Source organism: Bos indicus x Bos taurus, chromosome 20 (assembly GCF_003369695.1).
Source record: "Bos indicus x Bos taurus breed Angus x Brahman F1 hybrid chromosome 20, Bos_hybrid_MaternalHap_v2.0, whole genome shotgun sequence".
Taxonomy (NCBI): domain Eukaryota; kingdom Metazoa; phylum Chordata; class Mammalia; order Artiodactyla; family Bovidae; genus Bos; species Bos indicus x Bos taurus.
In genome coordinates this window covers 33,233,876-33,252,232 of record NC_040095.1, presented here as the reverse complement: position 1 = coordinate 33,252,232, position 18,357 = coordinate 33,233,876, and the positions used below count along the sequence as shown (strand labels likewise).

Genomic DNA, 18,357 nt, shown 5'->3' with positions numbered 1-18,357 from the left:
TTCCAATGAGTCAACTCTTCGCCAAAGGTGGCCAAAGTACTGGAGTTTCAGCTTTAGCATCATTCCTTCCAAAGAAATCCTAGGGCTGATCTCCTTCAGAATGGACTGGTTGGATCTCCTTGCAGTCCAAGGGACTCTCAAGAGTCTTCTCCAACACCACAGTTCAAAAGCATCAATTCTTCGGCGCTCAGCCTTCTTCACAGTCCAACTCTCACATCCATACATGACCACAGGAAAAACCATAGACTTGGCTAGACGGATCTTTGTTGGCAAAGTAATGTCTCTGCTTTTGAATATGCTATCTAGGTTGGACATAATATAATCACTCCATTATTATTTATTGCATAGCTTTGATTATTTTAACCATAGTTATTGGTGACCAAAGCCTCCTGGGGGAATTTTCTTCTCTTCATTGGCTTCTGCATAGGGCTTTGATCCAAATAAAATACAATTTTCATACAAAATAATACTATAATTGCTAATTTTAAAAATTTCTCACATAAAAGTTCTATGTCTTTTTCAACATGGAATACTTTAATCAGATAATCAGGAGATATTGAGAAATCTATTGTGCATGTAAGACTTTCTATAGATGCTCCCTGACTGGAAAATAGGATATCTCTGCTCAAAATAGGGTTCAGGGGTTATTATTTTTGGAGGAAGAAGTATCATCTTTATAATTAACAATTAATTTTAAAACTATTTAACTAGCATAGCAGAATCATGCTCTAGACCAAAATCTTTTTTTTTTTTTTTCCTACTGAGAAGCCCTTGAGAATGTGCTTCAGAACTTTACTTTGATAGAGTTTATCTTATTAGGGAAAGATGGAGTTCTTTTAAAAGTAGAATTGGTCACTGAGCTCTTTATAAATCAGTCTCATAAGCACATCCCTAAAGAGTCAAAACTATTTCATTTACTCCTAAAGCTATCATTATCCAAATAAAAGTCCCCATTAATTCTCTTACTTTAATACTGAGGTCACCCATGACGACTTTGACTGCTTTTTCAATTGAAGTGACATGATCCCTCAGCTTGGGCTCTGAAAGACAGAAAGAGAAATTGAGAAGCCTACTTCAGTAGGAGTACAGTACATTCTGGAATTGTTGAAAACCGATTAGAGTTATGGCACATAATTTCAAAGTCTCTTGTCCTTAACATTTTATATTGTTCACTTCCTTCCTACCTTCTCCTTTTTCAACTCTTTATAGATGTTGATTGCTTTTTTGGTTCTCTGTTACACTTTGTTTAACCTTGTTTAAATTGTTAGATTCTTAAGTGCAGTCAATACATCACACCTAATGGATTAGCCTTAAATTTTGGAGACCACCTCAGGTTTCTTTTGCCAATTTTTCAGTAAATCACAGGGCAAACTGAATTTTTTTTAAAAAACTATTATTTTGTTGTACAAAAATGAAAGATCATATTTTATTGAATCTGAGGTATCAATTTTATGAGGCATCATTAGTTTATATTGCACCGAGTGAAAACCTATAGTGGCTAATGATAATTAAAGATGCTATCAATTATAAGATGCATTCTGAAATTGCAAAAATTAACAGTTTTTAGAATGCAAAAATGAAAATTCATTAAATTCTCTTTTCTAAAAGTACAAATTTTTAGAACATTGTGCATTCTTACACCCACTCTCAGTTTATTGGGCCACTTAACCAATACCTCCTTTCAATTCCAGATTCAATTCTCAAATATTCTATTCCTTTACTGATTGCATCCATAAATATCATGAAAGAACAGAGGTAACTGGAAATGCCTATTTAAAAGTAGTAGATTGATTATAGACAACTAAGAAAACCTAGCTTTACTTGAATATGGTGTTCTGTAAACTTCCCAAAGACACAGGATCAAATTAGAGACAGTGCACAGATTTCAGTCTGCTTCTTAATACAAAAGAAACAACTCTGGTGTCATCCCTATTCTTACCTTCAGCATTGATAGCTGATCTTAACAAAGTCAAGATTCCCATTCGAATGGCTTCATTATTATTTCTCATTTGTTCATCAAAAAAATCCATCAGGTCTGCAGGGTTTGAATGGGCTGTGGGTTTAAGAAATACTGGAGTCAAAAGAACTCGTTTTCACCTTAGGTAAAATTCTTGTAAATGGGAAGACTATCATTCTATGAGAATTGTCAAAGTCACCCTTTGGTTGGTAATCAGATTTTATTAGGCCCATACTTCTTTAGCATACAGAATTTAACAGTTTGGTCCCTAAGAGAGCTAGGCCCACTTCTGTTCATACCTGTGAATGTAACCTTATTTGGAAATTAGGTTCTTTGTAGAGAAAACAAGTTAAGATGAAGTTGTATTAATTCAATATAGCTGGTGTCTTTATAAGAGATGGATAAAAGACACAGAGACACAGAAGGATGCCTTGTGAACATGGAGGCAGAGATCAAAGTGATGCTTCACCATCTGTGCAGCTGGTGGGGGTAGGGAGGAAGCAGGTAAAACTGAAGAAAGGTCTGGATAGAGTGGATGGGTTTGGGCTGGAAATGATAAAGCGAAGTAGTTAATTAGGCTGGCACATCGAGAAATGGAAAGTACAAAAACAGAGGGGCTGATTAGGAGAGAACTAGGCCATGCTAGAAAGGTATGCAGTGAGGTAGTGGAGATGACACATTTTGGAGAGGGTGCAGGTGTGGGAGGTATAGGGTGTTCTTGTCCCTTGCCCTGAGAAACTATATTAGAACATGGTTTTGTATCCTGACCCCGGGACCTTGGTGTTTCCTCTGCAACTTGTGTCAGGTTGTAGATTCTAACATAGTGATGGGCAGGATTGTGATGTGAAAGAAAAGAGAGTGAAGGCTGGAGAAAATGATAAGGGATACATACCAAGAGTTGACAGGGAAGAAAAAAAGGGTAACATTAGTTTGATAGAGTGTCTAATAATCACAAATACCAAGAAAAAATGTATTTCCTAGCCTTAGGGTTACCAACTCACACTGGTTTGCTTGGAAATAGACCCAAGCATATATGGTCAATTAATTTTCAACAAAAGACCCGGGAATATATACAATGCAGAAAGATTAGTCTCTTCAGTGAATGGTGCTGGGAAAAGAAAGAAATCTGATTGTTACCTCAAAAAATACAAATGCACACAAATTAAATCAAAATAAATTTAAAACTTGAACATAAGACCTGAAACTCTAAAACTTCTAGAAGAAAATATAGAGACTAAGCTTCTTGACACTGGTCTCGGCAATGATTTTTTGCATTTGACTCTAAAAGCAGAGGTAACATAAGCAAAAATAAACAAGTGGGATTCCATCAAACCAAAAAGCTTCTGCTCAGAAAAGGAAACCATCAACAAAATGGAAAGGCAACCTATGAAATGGGAAAAGTAATTGCCAACCACATATCCAGTAAAAAGTTTATATCCAAAATATGTCTGGGACTTTTCTGGTTTTAAAACTGAAAGTTCTAATTTCCCAGAAATCCTTCAGTCCTGGGCAGATCGGGATAATTGGTCACCCCACCTACAGCACTCCTCAGAACAAGTAGGGTATGAAAAAACAGAATAGCGTGAGTCAAAGGAACGTTTTGTGTGTATGTGTGAAAGTGACGAATGTGGCAGTGTGCTCACACTTCGTCCTTGCTGTCATCACCCCTCTGAGACATTTTAATTAAAAGCCCACTGGATGCTGAGTCCTACCTAGAATGAGGAAACAGTTTGAAGCTTCGGTTTCGTTTTCTTTTTCTGGAGGCTCTGGAACTCTGCACACCTGAATGAGAAGAAAAAACATTAAGGGGCTAGACGTGAAACAGAAAACTGGTGACAACAAAACAGACTTGACAGCATGGTCTTCTTACCTGGCGGAGTAAATTGATGAAGATGGCCTTCCTCAAGGCCTTCGGAAGGCTGACATCGTAAAGGACTGCTGCGGTCAGTATCTGTCTTAGACTCTGGAATAAAAGCTCTCCAAGGTTAGCTGGAGCCTGCCTGCGGAGCGACAGCCCAGAATGTGGAAGGCAAATGATCATGGTTGTGAGGAGAACATACCCCTATCCTTCCAGTGGTTACCGTTTTCTTTAGTGATTCTGGCTGCCTTACCGTGTTCAGTGCTCCTGCAGCTTGAACAGGAATTCCTTTCTGGAGTGTCTGCCACCTTAGAGGCCTACTGCTTCTCTACCTTGTATTTCCTGGGAGGTATGTAAATTCAGCTGCCCCAAAACATGTCTGAGTTCCTTAACCCCTCCTGAGAATGAACATCCTTCAGGATGATCTTTGGACAACCGTGGGAATCAGTTTCTCTGATGTGGCTCTCACCTGAGTGACGTGAAAGTCAATCTCTTTGTCTTTGTACTGGTTAAGGAGCCATGGGACCTGGCCCAGGGCATATTCACAGAGGTCTTCCCGATGGAGCAGCAAGCTTACTGTGGGGCCGTGAGCCTTAATGATGGCCAAAATCTGCAGAGGCAGCAAACAGATACTTAGAAAAAGTATAATACTTAATTATACTTTACATAAGTATAATATACTTATGTATATTATATTATATTTATGTATATTATGTATATTATACATATTAAGCACAAGTATAGTAAATTTATGTAAAGTATAATACACAATTATATATTAATAATATAAGATATATAATAACTACTCATTGGAAAAGACTCTGATGCTGCGAGGGATTGGGGGCCGGAGGAGAAGGGGATGACAGAGGATGAGATGGCTGGATGGCATCACCGACTCGATGGACGTGAGTTTGAGTGAACTCCGGGAGTTGGTGATGGACAGGGAGGCCTGGCGTGCTGTGATTCATGGGGTTGCAAGGAGCTGGACACGACTGAGCGACTGAACTGAACTGAACTGATACTTTACATAAGTACATAATAAAATATTTCACTATGTTTTTGTACATTTCTCAGTATACCAGGAAGAGTTTTAGATACCTCCAAAAACCTTTCCTCACTGCTTTCAACCAAACAAGGTTTTTTCAAAAAATATTGAAGCTAAGATCACTGTATTCATTGTATGAAGAGTTATATTTATATTTGTATCTACATCCATATCCATATCTATGCTCATTTCAATGTTTGCCCCTCTCTTCTATTTCTTTAATCTCATTCTAATTGTCAGTTTATTTTACTATATTAACAGATTTATTAAAAACTTTTTCTCTTTCTTTATTTTTTATGAAAGTATGATAATAGCACAGTTGCAGGAGACTTGGAAAATACAGAACAATGTTACATGTAGTTCCACTATATATTACAATTATTTTTTTAAGTAAGTAAATTAAGATTTTTAATTGGAGTTTCAATATTAAACTCTCAAAAACTAATAGAACATACAGAAAAGTAGAAGGATATAGTAGATCAGAAAAGCACCATGAGCCAATCAACATAATTAAGGTTTAAATAATTTTCACACAATAGTAGGATATAAATTCTATTCAAGTTCCCACAGACTAAATTTTTTTAATTAAAAATTTTTTCATTAAATGTTTAATTTTCTTCAGTATTCCTCTGAGTATTATTATTATTCTGAATAATATTATTAAACATCATGGTGCTTAAAATGTCAATAATCTAGAAAATTTACTTATAAGTTTATTTTGCAAACAACGTGGATTTTTTTCTTTTTAAATGAACTTTCACTGGGGCATAGTTGCTCTACAATATTGTGTTAGTTTCTGCTGTACAGCAAGATGGATCAACCATATGTATATCTCCTTTCTTTTGGACTTCCTTCCCATTCAAGTCACCACAGTGAATTAAGTAGAGCTCCCTGTGCTATACAACTAATGAGAATATACTAACAAATTAAAAATCTCCCTGACATGAAATATTCTTTGATTCCATATCACTTCAACCCCACTGTTATCCTCACCCAATTCTCCTTCTCTTTTCTTGCTTGCATGTCAAAGTTTATTGAAGGAGTGGTCTGCGTTTGCTATCTCCACTCCCTGCTGCTGCTGCTGCTGCTAAGTTGCTTCAGTCGTGTCCGACTCTGTGCGACCCCATAGACGGCAGCCCACCAGGCTCCCCCGTCCCTGGGATTCTCCAGGCAAGAACACTGGAGTGGGTCCCATTTCCTTCTCCAATATCCTTCCATTTATTTCTCAGTCCACAATACTCCGGCTTCCACATGACATGAAAAGCGAACCCGCACAAAATATAAATGTAATGTATATTGATGATAACAATTTAGAAAACACAAAAATTAGGAGGAAGCAGAAAACATAGTGCCCAGAGTACTCATGGATAGGCACTATTTGGTATGTTTTTAATATGTTTTTTCTTTACTTGACTTTTTCTTTTCTCTCTTTTTCTCTATGTATTTTAATTTCTTAGAAACTGACATCATTCTTTAATCTATAGTTCTAAATTCAGCTTTCTCTACCTAATATTATATAATTTTTATCTATTAGCTAATTTTTCCTATAGAGCAAACCATCTCAAAAGTTAGTGGCAGTCACAGAAAGGAATAAAATTGTGTCATTTGTAGTGATGTGGATGAACCTGAGTCTGTCATGCAGAGTGAAGTAAGTCAGAAAGAGCAAAACTCTTTGCATATTGTATATTGTAATATACAATGCAATAATATTGTATATTAACACATATACTTGGAATCTAGAAAAATGGTGCCAATGGACCTATTTGCAGGACAGGAATTGAGATGCAGATGTAGAGAACAGACTTGTGGGCACAATGGGGGAAGGACAGAATTGGATGGATTGAGAGACGAGCATAGACATATAGACACAACCTTGCATAAAACAGATAGCTTTGGAGAAGCTGCTGTATAGCACAGGGAGCTCAGCTCAGGGCTCTGGGATGACCTACAGAGGTGGGATGGGGTGGCAGAGAGGTTCAAGAGGGAGGGGATATATGCATATACATATCTGATTCACGTTATTATACAGCAGAAGCTAACACAACATTGTAAAGCAATTATAAGCCAATTAAAAATTAATAAATTTTAAAAAGCTTAGTGGCTAATAACAATAACCATTGATTTCACTTAAGACTGTATGTCAGCTGAGAGGTGGTTCTACCACATTTCCATGCAGTGGACACGTTTCAAGATTTTCCTTATTTGAGCACCATAACAATGGCCTCTGTAGATCTGCCTTTGCTTTTTGAAAATCACTCCTTAGTTTCTAAGATCTCATTCTTCTTAAGTCCTTCCAAGTTTTCTTATTTCTTAAAAAACATCCTCTGTAGAATTAAAGGCTCTTTATTCTGTTGGCCAAGATCACTATTTGGGTTTCTTTGTTTCTGCCTGTTTATATTTACTTTCCTCACCCTACTTCCCCTCCTCCCACTTAACTCACTCAAGTGCCACGTTATCCCATCTCCAACCTATGCTTCAGTGAGTTTTCCCCTCTTTAGTGACTGCATGTCCCCAGCAGTAAATGAATTCATAGGCTGCAAGCTCAGTTCTAGTGTCACGGCCTTTCTAGTACTCATCGGGTGTTAAGTGTTTCTCTCCCTGTGCTCTCTTATTACTTTGTGCACCTTCTTATTACTTGCCTAACTCTTGTAGTGAGCAAATTTGAATTGCATTTTGCTTTTCAAGTGGCTTCCATAAAAGACCTCTACAGAGTATTTTAAAAATTTCATGTTCGATAATGATTTCACCATCCCAGCATGTTAAAAAAAAATAATAGCTCAAAATATAAAAAAGAAACTAGAGAAGGTAGCTAAATGTTAAATCTTTTATAATATAGCAATAAAGAAATAAAATTTAAGTTAGCTTACTTAAAAAATTATAGCAATTAAGCAAGATTAGGATGGGATGCAGTCCATGGGGTCACTAAGAGTCGGACACGACTTAGTGACTTCACTTTCATTTTTCACTTTCATGCATTGGAGAAGGAAATGGCAACCCACTCCAGTGTTCTTGCCTGGAGAATCCCATGGACGGAGAAGCCTGGTGGGCTGCCATCTATGGGGTCGCACAGAGTTGGACACGACTGAAGCGACTTAGCAGCAGCAGCAGCAGCAGCAGCATGGGATTATATATATGAATGAACTTTGTAATCTATTCTTTATAAGGCATTACACTATTATGAAATGATCAGCCTCATTCTTTAGATGTCATTTTAATTCACTGTGATAGTCACAGACACAGCAAATTTCTGTGGACTGGTGTTTTTCCTAATCAGTGATTCAGTCCAAATATGGGTTATGATATAGCTAACATTCCATATATTTTGCTCATTTTAGATATTTATTGTTCTCTCCACACATAGGTATGTCAGTTCCATGACAGTGGAGATTTGGATCTGTTTAATCTCTGCTGTATCTCCAGTATGTGGAATGATATGACATGTCATGGGGACTCAACAAATATTAGTTGAAATAAACAAGTAAATAGTGATTTGAAACAGGAAAAACAAAAGACTTAATAAACCAGATAAAATACAACCCATCACTTTCCAAAAGAACTAAGATGAATTATCATGTTAAAAAGAGAAGAGGAAGTTCAATCGGGATGCGAGGAGAGCTAGCTGGAGTCATACTGAGCCCCACTCACTTGTGTGGGCGAGGTCGTGGAGGCCCACTTGTCCATGATATACCGGAACAGCATGAAGATCTTGTCAGAGAGGCGGTTGGCATCTAATCTGGGATAGGGGAAATCTCTCCAGTGGTTGACATACTTGTAAATGGCTCTGCTGAACTTCTCTAGGGCTGCATTTAAAAACAACCACAGACTGAGAAAAGTATCAAGAGGGGATGGGCCATAATATAATCTGAGAAGAGCGTACTGATGATTAACAAATGTGTATTAATTTCTATAAAATCTATGACAGTACCAAATTAATTTATAAAAAAGTGCTCCAGCCACTTTAGTGAAATGTAAATTAAAACCATAATAAGATACTGCAACATACCATCCGGAATTGCTATCATTTCAGACAGTCATTGTCAAGTATTGACAAGACTAAGGTACAGCTGGTATTTTGACATTTTGCTAGTGAGAGTATGAACTGCTGCAAACACTTTAGAGAAAGGTTTGACATTATCAACCAAACTTGAACGTGCTTTATCTTGGACTCAGAAATTCTGCTCTGAGGTATACAGCCCTTAGATATGCATACATATAGGCACTAAAAACTTGTACAAGAATGTTTCTATTCACTTTTTGGTAACAGCTTCAAACAAAAAACAATCCAAATTATTTGTCAACAGGCAGGATGGAAAAACTATCATACAGACGTGTAACTGTAAACAGAGGTGAAAATGGACTCCATGGACCCAAAACAACATGCATGAATCTCACAAACAGGTAAAGTTAACCTGTGGTGTTAGAATCCACAATTGTGGTTACTCTTGGAGAGGATGGAGAGGGTGATGATTGGGAAAAAAGATGAAGGGGGCCTCTAAGGAGCTAGTAATGTCCAAAGGTTTAACCTGAGTGGAGGTCAAATGGAAGGCTGACTTTGTGACAACTCAGCTCTTTGTATACTTATGGTAATTATGTTTTTCTCCATGTATATTTTACTTTAATAAAACTTAAAAATCTTGAGCCTGCAATATATCGTATATATTTGCATCAAGTCATTACATAATTGTTTTTTCCTTCAGCTCCGCATGCTATCCCTTGTGTTAGATAGTAAAAAATTATAGTTTACTCTCTCAAGGATATGTCACACAATACTATGGAAAAGACGCCGAGTACCTTAGCTTTAGAACTGGTCATTTATTGGTTTATTCCTCCCCCTCCAGACTCTCTCATGTAATCTCATGTTGCTGCTGCTGCTGCTGCTAAGTCGCTTTAGTCGTGTCCGACTCTGTGCGACCCCATAGACGGCAGCCCATCAGGCTCCTCCGTCCCTGGGATTCTCCAGGCAAGAACATTGGAGTGGGTTGCCATTTCCTTCTCCAATGCATGAAAGTGAAAAGTGATGTTACATTTTCTCAAATCTGCTTGTGGTATACATACCTTGTTTGTTTGTATTCTGAAACAACAAACACAACATCTGTTTCTTTGCTGATTGATTGCACAGCTAGGTGGATGGCTATTAAATTGTATATATTTTCTTTATAGTATAGACATTTAACCTTAACTGGCAGTCAGACAAAAGTTGTTTTAGGACCAAAGAGCACTTAGATAACTTTATAATACACAGATAAGAATTCCCTTATTCATTGCATTGTGATTTCTGATTTTATTTTCTTTTACCTTCTTGGTTATTAATACTGGAGGTAGAAATGCACTTAGAGGCACCAAATGTTGTTTTGCTGGAACACAATGTTAACTGTGATGATAAATAGGGAAAATAAAAAAATATTGAAAACTGCTAATCTAGTATAGTAGTTTGAGTCCTTGACTTAGACTGTCATACTTCACATCTTGTCTCTGTCAAGTATTGGCTATGTGATTGCAGGCAAGCTGTTTAACCTTTCTAAGCCTCAATTTCTCATCTGTAAAATGAACTGAAATTGTTATCCGCTCAATGTAGTAACTGTGAGGGTTAAATGAAAGAATAATCTAAAAATACCCACGGCAGTACCCAGGTAGATAGTAAATTCTCAATATTTATCAGGTACAAATCTTACCTTCACTGAGGACAGATAAGAAGAAACAGGCAAAATAGAACAGAGAAGACTTGGATGATATGTAAAGAAGACATTTCTGACAGCATGGGCCTTAAAATACTATAAAATAATAGTCACAGAGATGTCAGTGGTGGAAGGAATCTCAGCAGTCACTTCATTTGTTGTTTTAAGAGGTGAAATTGAGGTTGAGAGAAGGACAGAATCACCTGATGGCTCAGTGACTCATCAGAGGAGAGAGTTCAGGTCTTCAGACTCATCCAAGAAACCTCTTATTGTTCAAAGAATGCTTTTTCCAGGAACTGAAGGGCATGCCATTCTCTGCAGACTGTTGATTACTATAGATGTCTTTCAGTTTTGGGGTAGAAGGGACTTGTGATCATAGTTTGTATACCCATTTTCCTTGATTTTATGATTGCTTGTGCTTTTATTAGATTATTTACTTATCATTTTCACAATATTTCATTACAAAGAGATACCAAAATTTAGCCCATCTTTTTGGGCTCCAAAATCACTGCAGATGGTGACTGAAGCCATGAAATTAAAAGACGCTTACTCCTTGCAAGAAAAGTTACGACCAACCTAGATAGCATATTGAAAAGCAGAGACATTACTTTGCCAACAAAGGTCCATTTAGTCGAGGCTATGGTTTTTCCATAGCCTTGGTCATGTATGGATGGTCATGTATGGATGTGAGAGTCGGACTGTGAAGAAAGCTGAGCGCTGAAGAATTGGTGCTTTTGAACTGTGATGTTGGAGAAGACTCTTGAGAGCCCTTGGACTGCAAGGAGATCCAACCAGTCCATTCTAAAGGAGATCAGCCCTGGAATTTCTTTGGAAGGAATGATGCTAAAGCTGAAACTCCAGTACTTTGGCCACCTCATGCGAAGAGTTGACTCATTGGAAAAGACTCTGATGCTGGGAGGGATTGGCAGCAGGAGGAAAAGTGGAGGACAGAGGATGAGATGGCTGGATGGCATCACCGACTCAATGGACGTGAGTTTGAGTGAACTCCTGGAGATGGTGATGGACAGGGAGGCCTAGCGTGCTGTGATTCATGGGGTTGCAAAGAGTCGGACACAACTGAGCGACTGAACTGAACTGAACTGAACTGAAGAGCTAGTAAGATCTCATAATCACTAGGGAAAGTGTGGTCCAGTTGAAAAAGGAGACTAGTAGAAACTGATTATGTAGGACAGTGGAAAGAAGATGGACTGGGTGGTCATATAGATCTGAATGCCACCTCTCCATCACATTGACTGTCATGACTTTGAGAGAAAATCACTTAACTCCCTTGACCCTCAGTTTCTCATCTGTAAAATGGGCTAATAGTACTTTGTAGAATTGCAGTGAGGATTGATAGGGGAAACTCCTGGCAGAAGGCCTTCCATGTGGAAGGCCCTCAGTTAATGGTAGATACTACTACTAGAAAGGACACGAGTAAAAGGAAAAATAAGACATTTGCTCCACTTATAGTCTGGTCTTAATAAAGGGGAAACCGCAGGGATACCCACCAACGCAGAAAGCGCCTTTCATCCTCTCCTCCTCGGTCAGCCTGAGCATGGTTTGCATGGTGAGCAGGGTCATCATCATGAAGGGAATACTCTGGGACACTGCAGGAAGGGCACAAGAGGAATTTCTGTCACAGCTCCCCAAACCATCATCAGTTAACAAGCATTTCAAAGCAGATGAGGTGTGGTGGGAAGCCATTCTGCCCCATGCCCACCCCCCAATGCCAGCCTGTACAGTAAGTCTCCTTCATATGAATCTTCAAGTTGCAAACTTTCAAAGATGAGAATGTGCAATTGCCTGTCCAGTCTCATACGTTAGTTCACGTGTCTGGTATACAATGTCATGTGCAAGTAGACATGTTCTTTACCGTCCAGTACTGTAGACAGTACAGAAGTACATAGTCTTTATTCCAAGCCCATCATGTCTGGAAGCAAGCACAAAAGCTGTGGTGATGTAGCTTGGGATTACTGTACTTTTCAAGGTACTGTACAGTAGGATTAAAATATTTTCTCCATATTTTGTGTTCATTTTTAATGTATTATTTGTGTGAAAATTATTATAAACCTATTACAGTACAGTACTATACAGCCGACCATGCTAGGCTAACTTTGTTGGACTGAACGAACAAACTGGACTTACAAACATGCTCTTGGAATGGAACTCAGTCACATCTGGCAGACTTACTGTAGTTAGAGCACCTTAAAATAAGGTGCTTCCTATTAGTTGTCTGTACCTGTTGCTTCTTAGCAATTACTTTGGATAATTATTTTGTTAATGTTCATCCCTCCCACCAGAACTTGCCTGTATCCCCAGGGCCTAGCACAGGTGATATGCTAAATAAATAAATAAATATGTTAAATAAAGAAAAAAGCATCCTAGGAAACCCTTACTTCATGTAAGAGTTGAGTGGTTTGCAGAATATGCCTTGTGGAAAATGTGCTTCTGCAAATACAAGGCCAGATGAAAGGAGAGGTGAAGGTGGGAGAAAGAGTCCAGCCAAATTCAGAGCAGCGTGGACCCATGGCTGGAGGGCAGGCCCATCCAAGCTCACAAACAGCAGCCCAGACGGGTCAGTATTTCTTTAGTACCGAAGGAAGTAGGAGAGACACTCCCCCTCTGCTGTTTGCTCCCACTTGGGTTTAGACAATTACAATGATGGTTTCCCAGGGAAAATGTGGAGGCTATTCCCTCTGTACCGTAGCTGGTTGCCAGTTCAGCCAGGGCAAGCACAACGAACTCGTTTGGTAGCTCCAGAATCCTGAAGTTACTTTGTACTTCATACATTACAGAGTTGAAGTCATGTGCAGCAAGAGACACCAATACCTCCCCAGCTAGCATTCTGATTTCTCTGAGGATCTGAAGAAGAAAAGGAAGATAACAATAACAGCCAGCATGAATCAGCAGAGGGGAAATAGTTGACATAATATTTATAAGTTCTCTACCTTTTCAATTGAGGGAGAACAGGCTGTTACAAACCCTGTGTGGAAGACTCTAGGGTAGATGTCAGCAGCTGGGAAGCGGATGTGATTCAAAAGCTTCTCAAAGCCAGGTTTTCATAGAGTTCTTGTAAACTCGAGGCAATGCATATTTTCTAGCTAATTAATCAGGTACCATGAACTTAAGATTTACGTTTAAGTGATATGAATTACTGAAGGGAATGGAGAAAGAAAAATGGGCTGGGAGTCCAGAGCTTTGAGTTTTAGTATTGTCCTGATCTAATTATCCTTAATGTTGGAGATATTTGGAGGGGCCTTTGCTTTTGGTAATGGTGAATGAAGTCAATTTGATCCACTTTCCTGCTGAGGAAAAGAAAAAGTGCTGGGCAAGATATTAAAAAATATACTCATAGAAACATCAAAGACAGTCACAATATAAGGTGGAATGAATTACTGAATTGAAATCTGGACAAGACTGGAAATCCAGAGATGTGAATTTTGCCTTTGGGACTGCGTTGCAGCTTTTCGGGACAATAGTCAGAATTCAGGGCCAACCAAGAGCGAGACCCTGGTCATCCTATGTTTTAAGAGCTGCGTTCATATGGGAGGTTAAATTGGCTCTCCGGGGACTAGAGTCCAACCTTGAGTTACGGAAGTTGCCCAGAAAAATCCCAAGCCTTGAAATTAGATTGCTTGTGCCTCGGCAGATAAACAAGTGAAAATCCTTTCTGGAAGGAAATAATGTAAGACTCAAACTACTTCTACAAATAATTTTTCAGACACAATGCCTAGTATACATGGACAATTAGGCATATGAAGAGATAGGAATTCACATGGGAATGAAGAAATTTGGGTTCTAGTTTATTCATTCTGTTGATAGATAGCTGTGTTACTTTGCAAACAATCTCTCTAAGCACCAATTTCCTCACCTAAAAGTGAATGGGATATTACTTCTAAAACTTTTCGAAGCTCTACCTTGGTTTCCTCATCTGTGATGGGGTAAATAATATCCAGGTTACCATGAAAAACAAATAGAAGTGATCTATGGTCCTTGTAGTGATGTAAAAAATGTTTATGGATGTCTACATGGGTGCAGTTGCGTCACATAAAGACCTGTTACTGGCCCTGACACTGATGCATCATTAAGGATAAAACTTACATTGTCATCTCTCATGTCCTTAGAAGCATAATAAATCAACCTTTGGACAATTGCATCATCCAAGATGTCGGTATTCTGAATAATGGAAGCGAGATGACCATAAATGTCTTCCTGTGAACATACAAAGTTATACACAGAAATTTGAGTTGCAAAGCTAAAAGAGTCAGAATATATCCAGATGAATAATACCATTAAACTAAGCAAAGTATCTACGAGATTTTATATATCTGATGATACCATTAAACTAAGCAAAGTATCTACGAGATTTTATATATCCTAATTGAGGCTTCCTTAACATAATATAGGCTTCCTAGATGGCACAGTGGTAAAGAATCTGCCTGCCAATGCGGGAGACCCAAGACACGTGGGTTCGGTCCCTGGGTCCAGAAAATTCCCCGGAGTAGGAAATGGCAACCCATTCCAGTATACTTGCTTGGAAAATTCCAAGGTCAGAGGAGCCTGGCAGGCTACAGTCCATGGTGTAGCAAAGAAGTGAACATGACTGAGCACACATGCACTTAACATAATATGCATCTTTAGGAATCAAAGGCTTATAGGTAAAGCGAAGTTCATTCTAAAACCTGTTTTAATATGACCATATTTCTAAGGCAGTATCTAACTGAAGGCAGGAATGGGTCACTTGACATACTAAAGTCTCTCGAAATCCTCTGTTGTAGGGCCCTCAGGGCAATGGAAATGCCCATCACCCTAATTGTTGCTTTTACTACCAAAGAGCACCTATAGCATTAAGGAATATGATGTCATTCCCAAAGAGGCTGAAAGTTATGCAACTTGTTCCTAAAGGGGATTTGTAAGCCCTTATTTCATCTATGCCTTTGTGGAGGAGAAGTTGTGAACTCCTTTCCACAGAGCTGCAGCCTCTGGGAACTACATGGCTTGAGCAGATGTTGTGTGTGAGGGCTCTTCTCAATCTCTTAGATGGCCACAAGGCCTTTGGAAGATGAGAGACTGGTCTTCTGAAATCTCCAAGAGCCTCAGGCATGTTACCTTGAGGTACTATGCCTGTGTTTAAGGTGTGAGATAACTCACTTTGCATACAGGATTCTAATATGGAGTCAGGGTTGAGAACCACTGGCTTAAGAGATAAAGGTGTAGGCACCGCCCTTCACAGGGAGGTTACACTGAATAATGATTAGGAGCATTATTTTGGAATCAAATGGGCTTGTCTACTGTTCTCAAGCATGTTACTTCTCTGGGCCTCACTTTTCTTAGCTGTCAAATGGAAATAACAACACCTATATCACAAAGTTGTGAGGAGTGAGCATAATACAATGCATTATTGTTTGGAAAGAATCAAGTGCCCTAGATAAGTGTTCTATGAAAGATAGCATTGTTATTTTACGAAAGGTTATTGAAGCCAGAAAAACCTTCAAATCTCAGAGAAATTCATCTCTATTTGTGGAATAGCATACAGATGGGTCGTTGCTGTTGTTCGCTGTTCTGTCGCTAAGCGCTGTCCTTCTCTCTGCGACCCCATGGACTGCAGCACACCTGTCCTTCAGTGTCTCCCGGAGTTTGCTCAAACTCATGTCCATTGAGTCCATGATGGACACACCGGTCATCCTTTGTCGCCCCCTTCTCCTGCCTTCAATCTTTCCCAACATCAGGATTTTTTCCAGTGAGTCGGTTCTTCCCAGGAGGTGGCCAAAGTGCTGGCGCCTCAGCTTCAGCCTCATTCCTTCCAGTGAATACTCAGGGTTGATTTCCTTTAGGATTGACTGGTTTGATCTTTGGGAATTTTCTCATAGGAGCCCTCAAATTCCTTGCAGGTCATTTGGTCCTGTCCAAAACATTCATAAAACATTTGGTCCGCACCAAAAAATGTCTGCTAACCCTCAGAATACACAGGAGTAGGCTCTAACCCACGTGGTTGTGACTCTGGCATCCCCCTCTTTCCACATCTATCTGCATAAGGTTATGGAAGGGGACATTCTTTTGCTAGCTTCTACAACCGGATACTCTGAATCCTCAAATGCCAAGTGTCATGGTGGAAACATTAAAATGACTTCTATGAAAGTGCATTTTCTGAAAAACTGAATACCACTTAAGAAGCCAGAAAGAAAAGAAGAAGTTGAAGCAAAGAAGGATGCAGATGAAATGTTGCAATAACTGGACTAGAAAAAGTGAATGGGGAAGAGATTTTTCTCTCTTTTCCTTACCTTGCTAATATTATCTTCCTTGTTCAGCATGCCAAGAGTGAGGTTAATATCTCCCAAAATCTCTAAAAATGGATGGGAAAAGAATTAAATATGGCAAAAACCAATACAACATTGTAAACATTAAAAAAAAAAAAAACACATGCTGAAATGCCCTCCTGTTAATTACTTTGCAGTGTTCACTTCTCTCTCCTTCTCTTTCTCTTCTCTGTCTCTCTCCTCTCTCTTCTTCTTTCCTTCTCTCTCCCTTTCTTTTCTCTCTCCCTCTCTCCCTTCCTCCTACTTTTCTCCTCTTCCCTCTTGACTGCCAGCTCTTTGATGGCAGGAACAGTGTCATGTATATTTCATATACTTGACAATAGAAGATGCTTTGTATTTTTTCTTCAAAACCTAAATTAAACACGTAGGGGAAGACAGAAGATGCTATGTCCCAATTAATCCCTCCAGTCATGTAGGTATCACACTATATCCTCTTCAGCAAGGCTCCCCTCTCAGATTCCATGAACTGAGCCCCTTATGCCTGACTTGAGTAGGGGAAGGCAGGAGTGTGATAGAGCTGGTTATTTTCTACCTCCTTCCTCCGTGCTCCCCTCCATCCTATTTATTCACATCCTCTTTTTCTCTGACTTCCCTTCTGGGCCTGCCAGCTCTTCTGGTATCATGCTCATGCAACCTTGTTCTTTTCTAAAAATGATCCAAATATTTTTGACTTGCACATTCCAGGCATTATTTGAATAAAGCACGTTGGAAAACTGAAAAGACATATTTGAGTCAAGGGAACTGAGAAATTTCACACCACACGGCAAGTTGGTAGGAGGGATCCTTTTGGATGTAATGATTTTCCATAAGCCTCCAAATCAAACAACATCACCCTTTCATACAGTCGTTTTTGGCAAAGCAGAATATTTCCAAAGGACTCTGCCAGCACTGAAGATTAAACAAGAAATTGCCTTTGTGTTGTAGGCACTTTCTCTTCAAATAGACTATACGTTTCTAAAGAGGTAAAACACAATCATCTCTCAGGCTCCCAGTCCTTCACTGGTCCTTTATAATTATAATTTATAATCTGGTGATTTTTATTATTTTGGAATGAAAGGAGAGTGGAGAGAAACAATCTTACTTTAATATAATTTTTCATAAAACCTTTCAGGTATACAGATCTCCCTAAATCATGCTCACTATTCCCCACCATATGTATATGGTCACACAGACACAAAATATCTAACTCCTCAGGGTCCAGTGATGCTTACCTGCAGATTCGTCCATGTCCTCAGCCATGTCTTGGCTGTTTCAGGCTCTCTAAGAGACAGCACCTAAGTATCAGAAACAGTAAGGCTAACAAGTCCAAGAAACAGGTTTGCAATTTTCTCACATAAGGGTCTCTAAATGAAAGTCCGTCCACCACTCGATTGGCACAATGCTCTGGAAACTTCCAGTGATGGGCTGCTGCTGAGGAAGATGATGCTGTATTCTACCACTGGGACATTTTCTTGCTTCTGAGCTCCTGCTGACCAACAAAATGGCTTCATCTCACCAAATAGTGT

General features: G+C 39.0%; 1 protein-coding gene across 1 annotated transcript in view; it reads right to left on the bottom strand.

Moving 5' to 3' along the window:
* MROH2B (maestro heat like repeat family member 2B) overlaps positions 1-18,091 on the bottom strand; it is a 72,892-nt gene extending 54,801 nt beyond the window's left edge. Inside the window, exons 1-11 of the mRNA XM_027520296.1 lie at positions 18,064-18,091; positions 16,817-16,878; positions 14,637-14,747; positions 13,238-13,397; positions 12,044-12,142; positions 8,506-8,660; positions 4,285-4,425; positions 3,828-3,920; positions 3,670-3,739; positions 1,940-2,053; positions 967-1,040 (exon numbers count right to left, since the gene is read on the bottom strand). Of these exons, the coding sequence (XP_027376097.1) occupies positions 967-1,040; positions 1,940-2,053; positions 3,670-3,739; positions 3,828-3,920; positions 4,285-4,425; positions 8,506-8,660; positions 12,044-12,142; positions 13,238-13,397; positions 14,637-14,747; positions 16,817-16,878; positions 18,064-18,091 (1,107 nt within the window). The remainder of the gene's footprint in view (positions 1-966; positions 1,041-1,939; positions 2,054-3,669; positions 3,740-3,827; positions 3,921-4,284; positions 4,426-8,505; positions 8,661-12,043; positions 12,143-13,237; positions 13,398-14,636; positions 14,748-16,816; positions 16,879-18,063) is intronic.
* Positions 18,092-18,357: the final 266 nt, after the last annotated feature.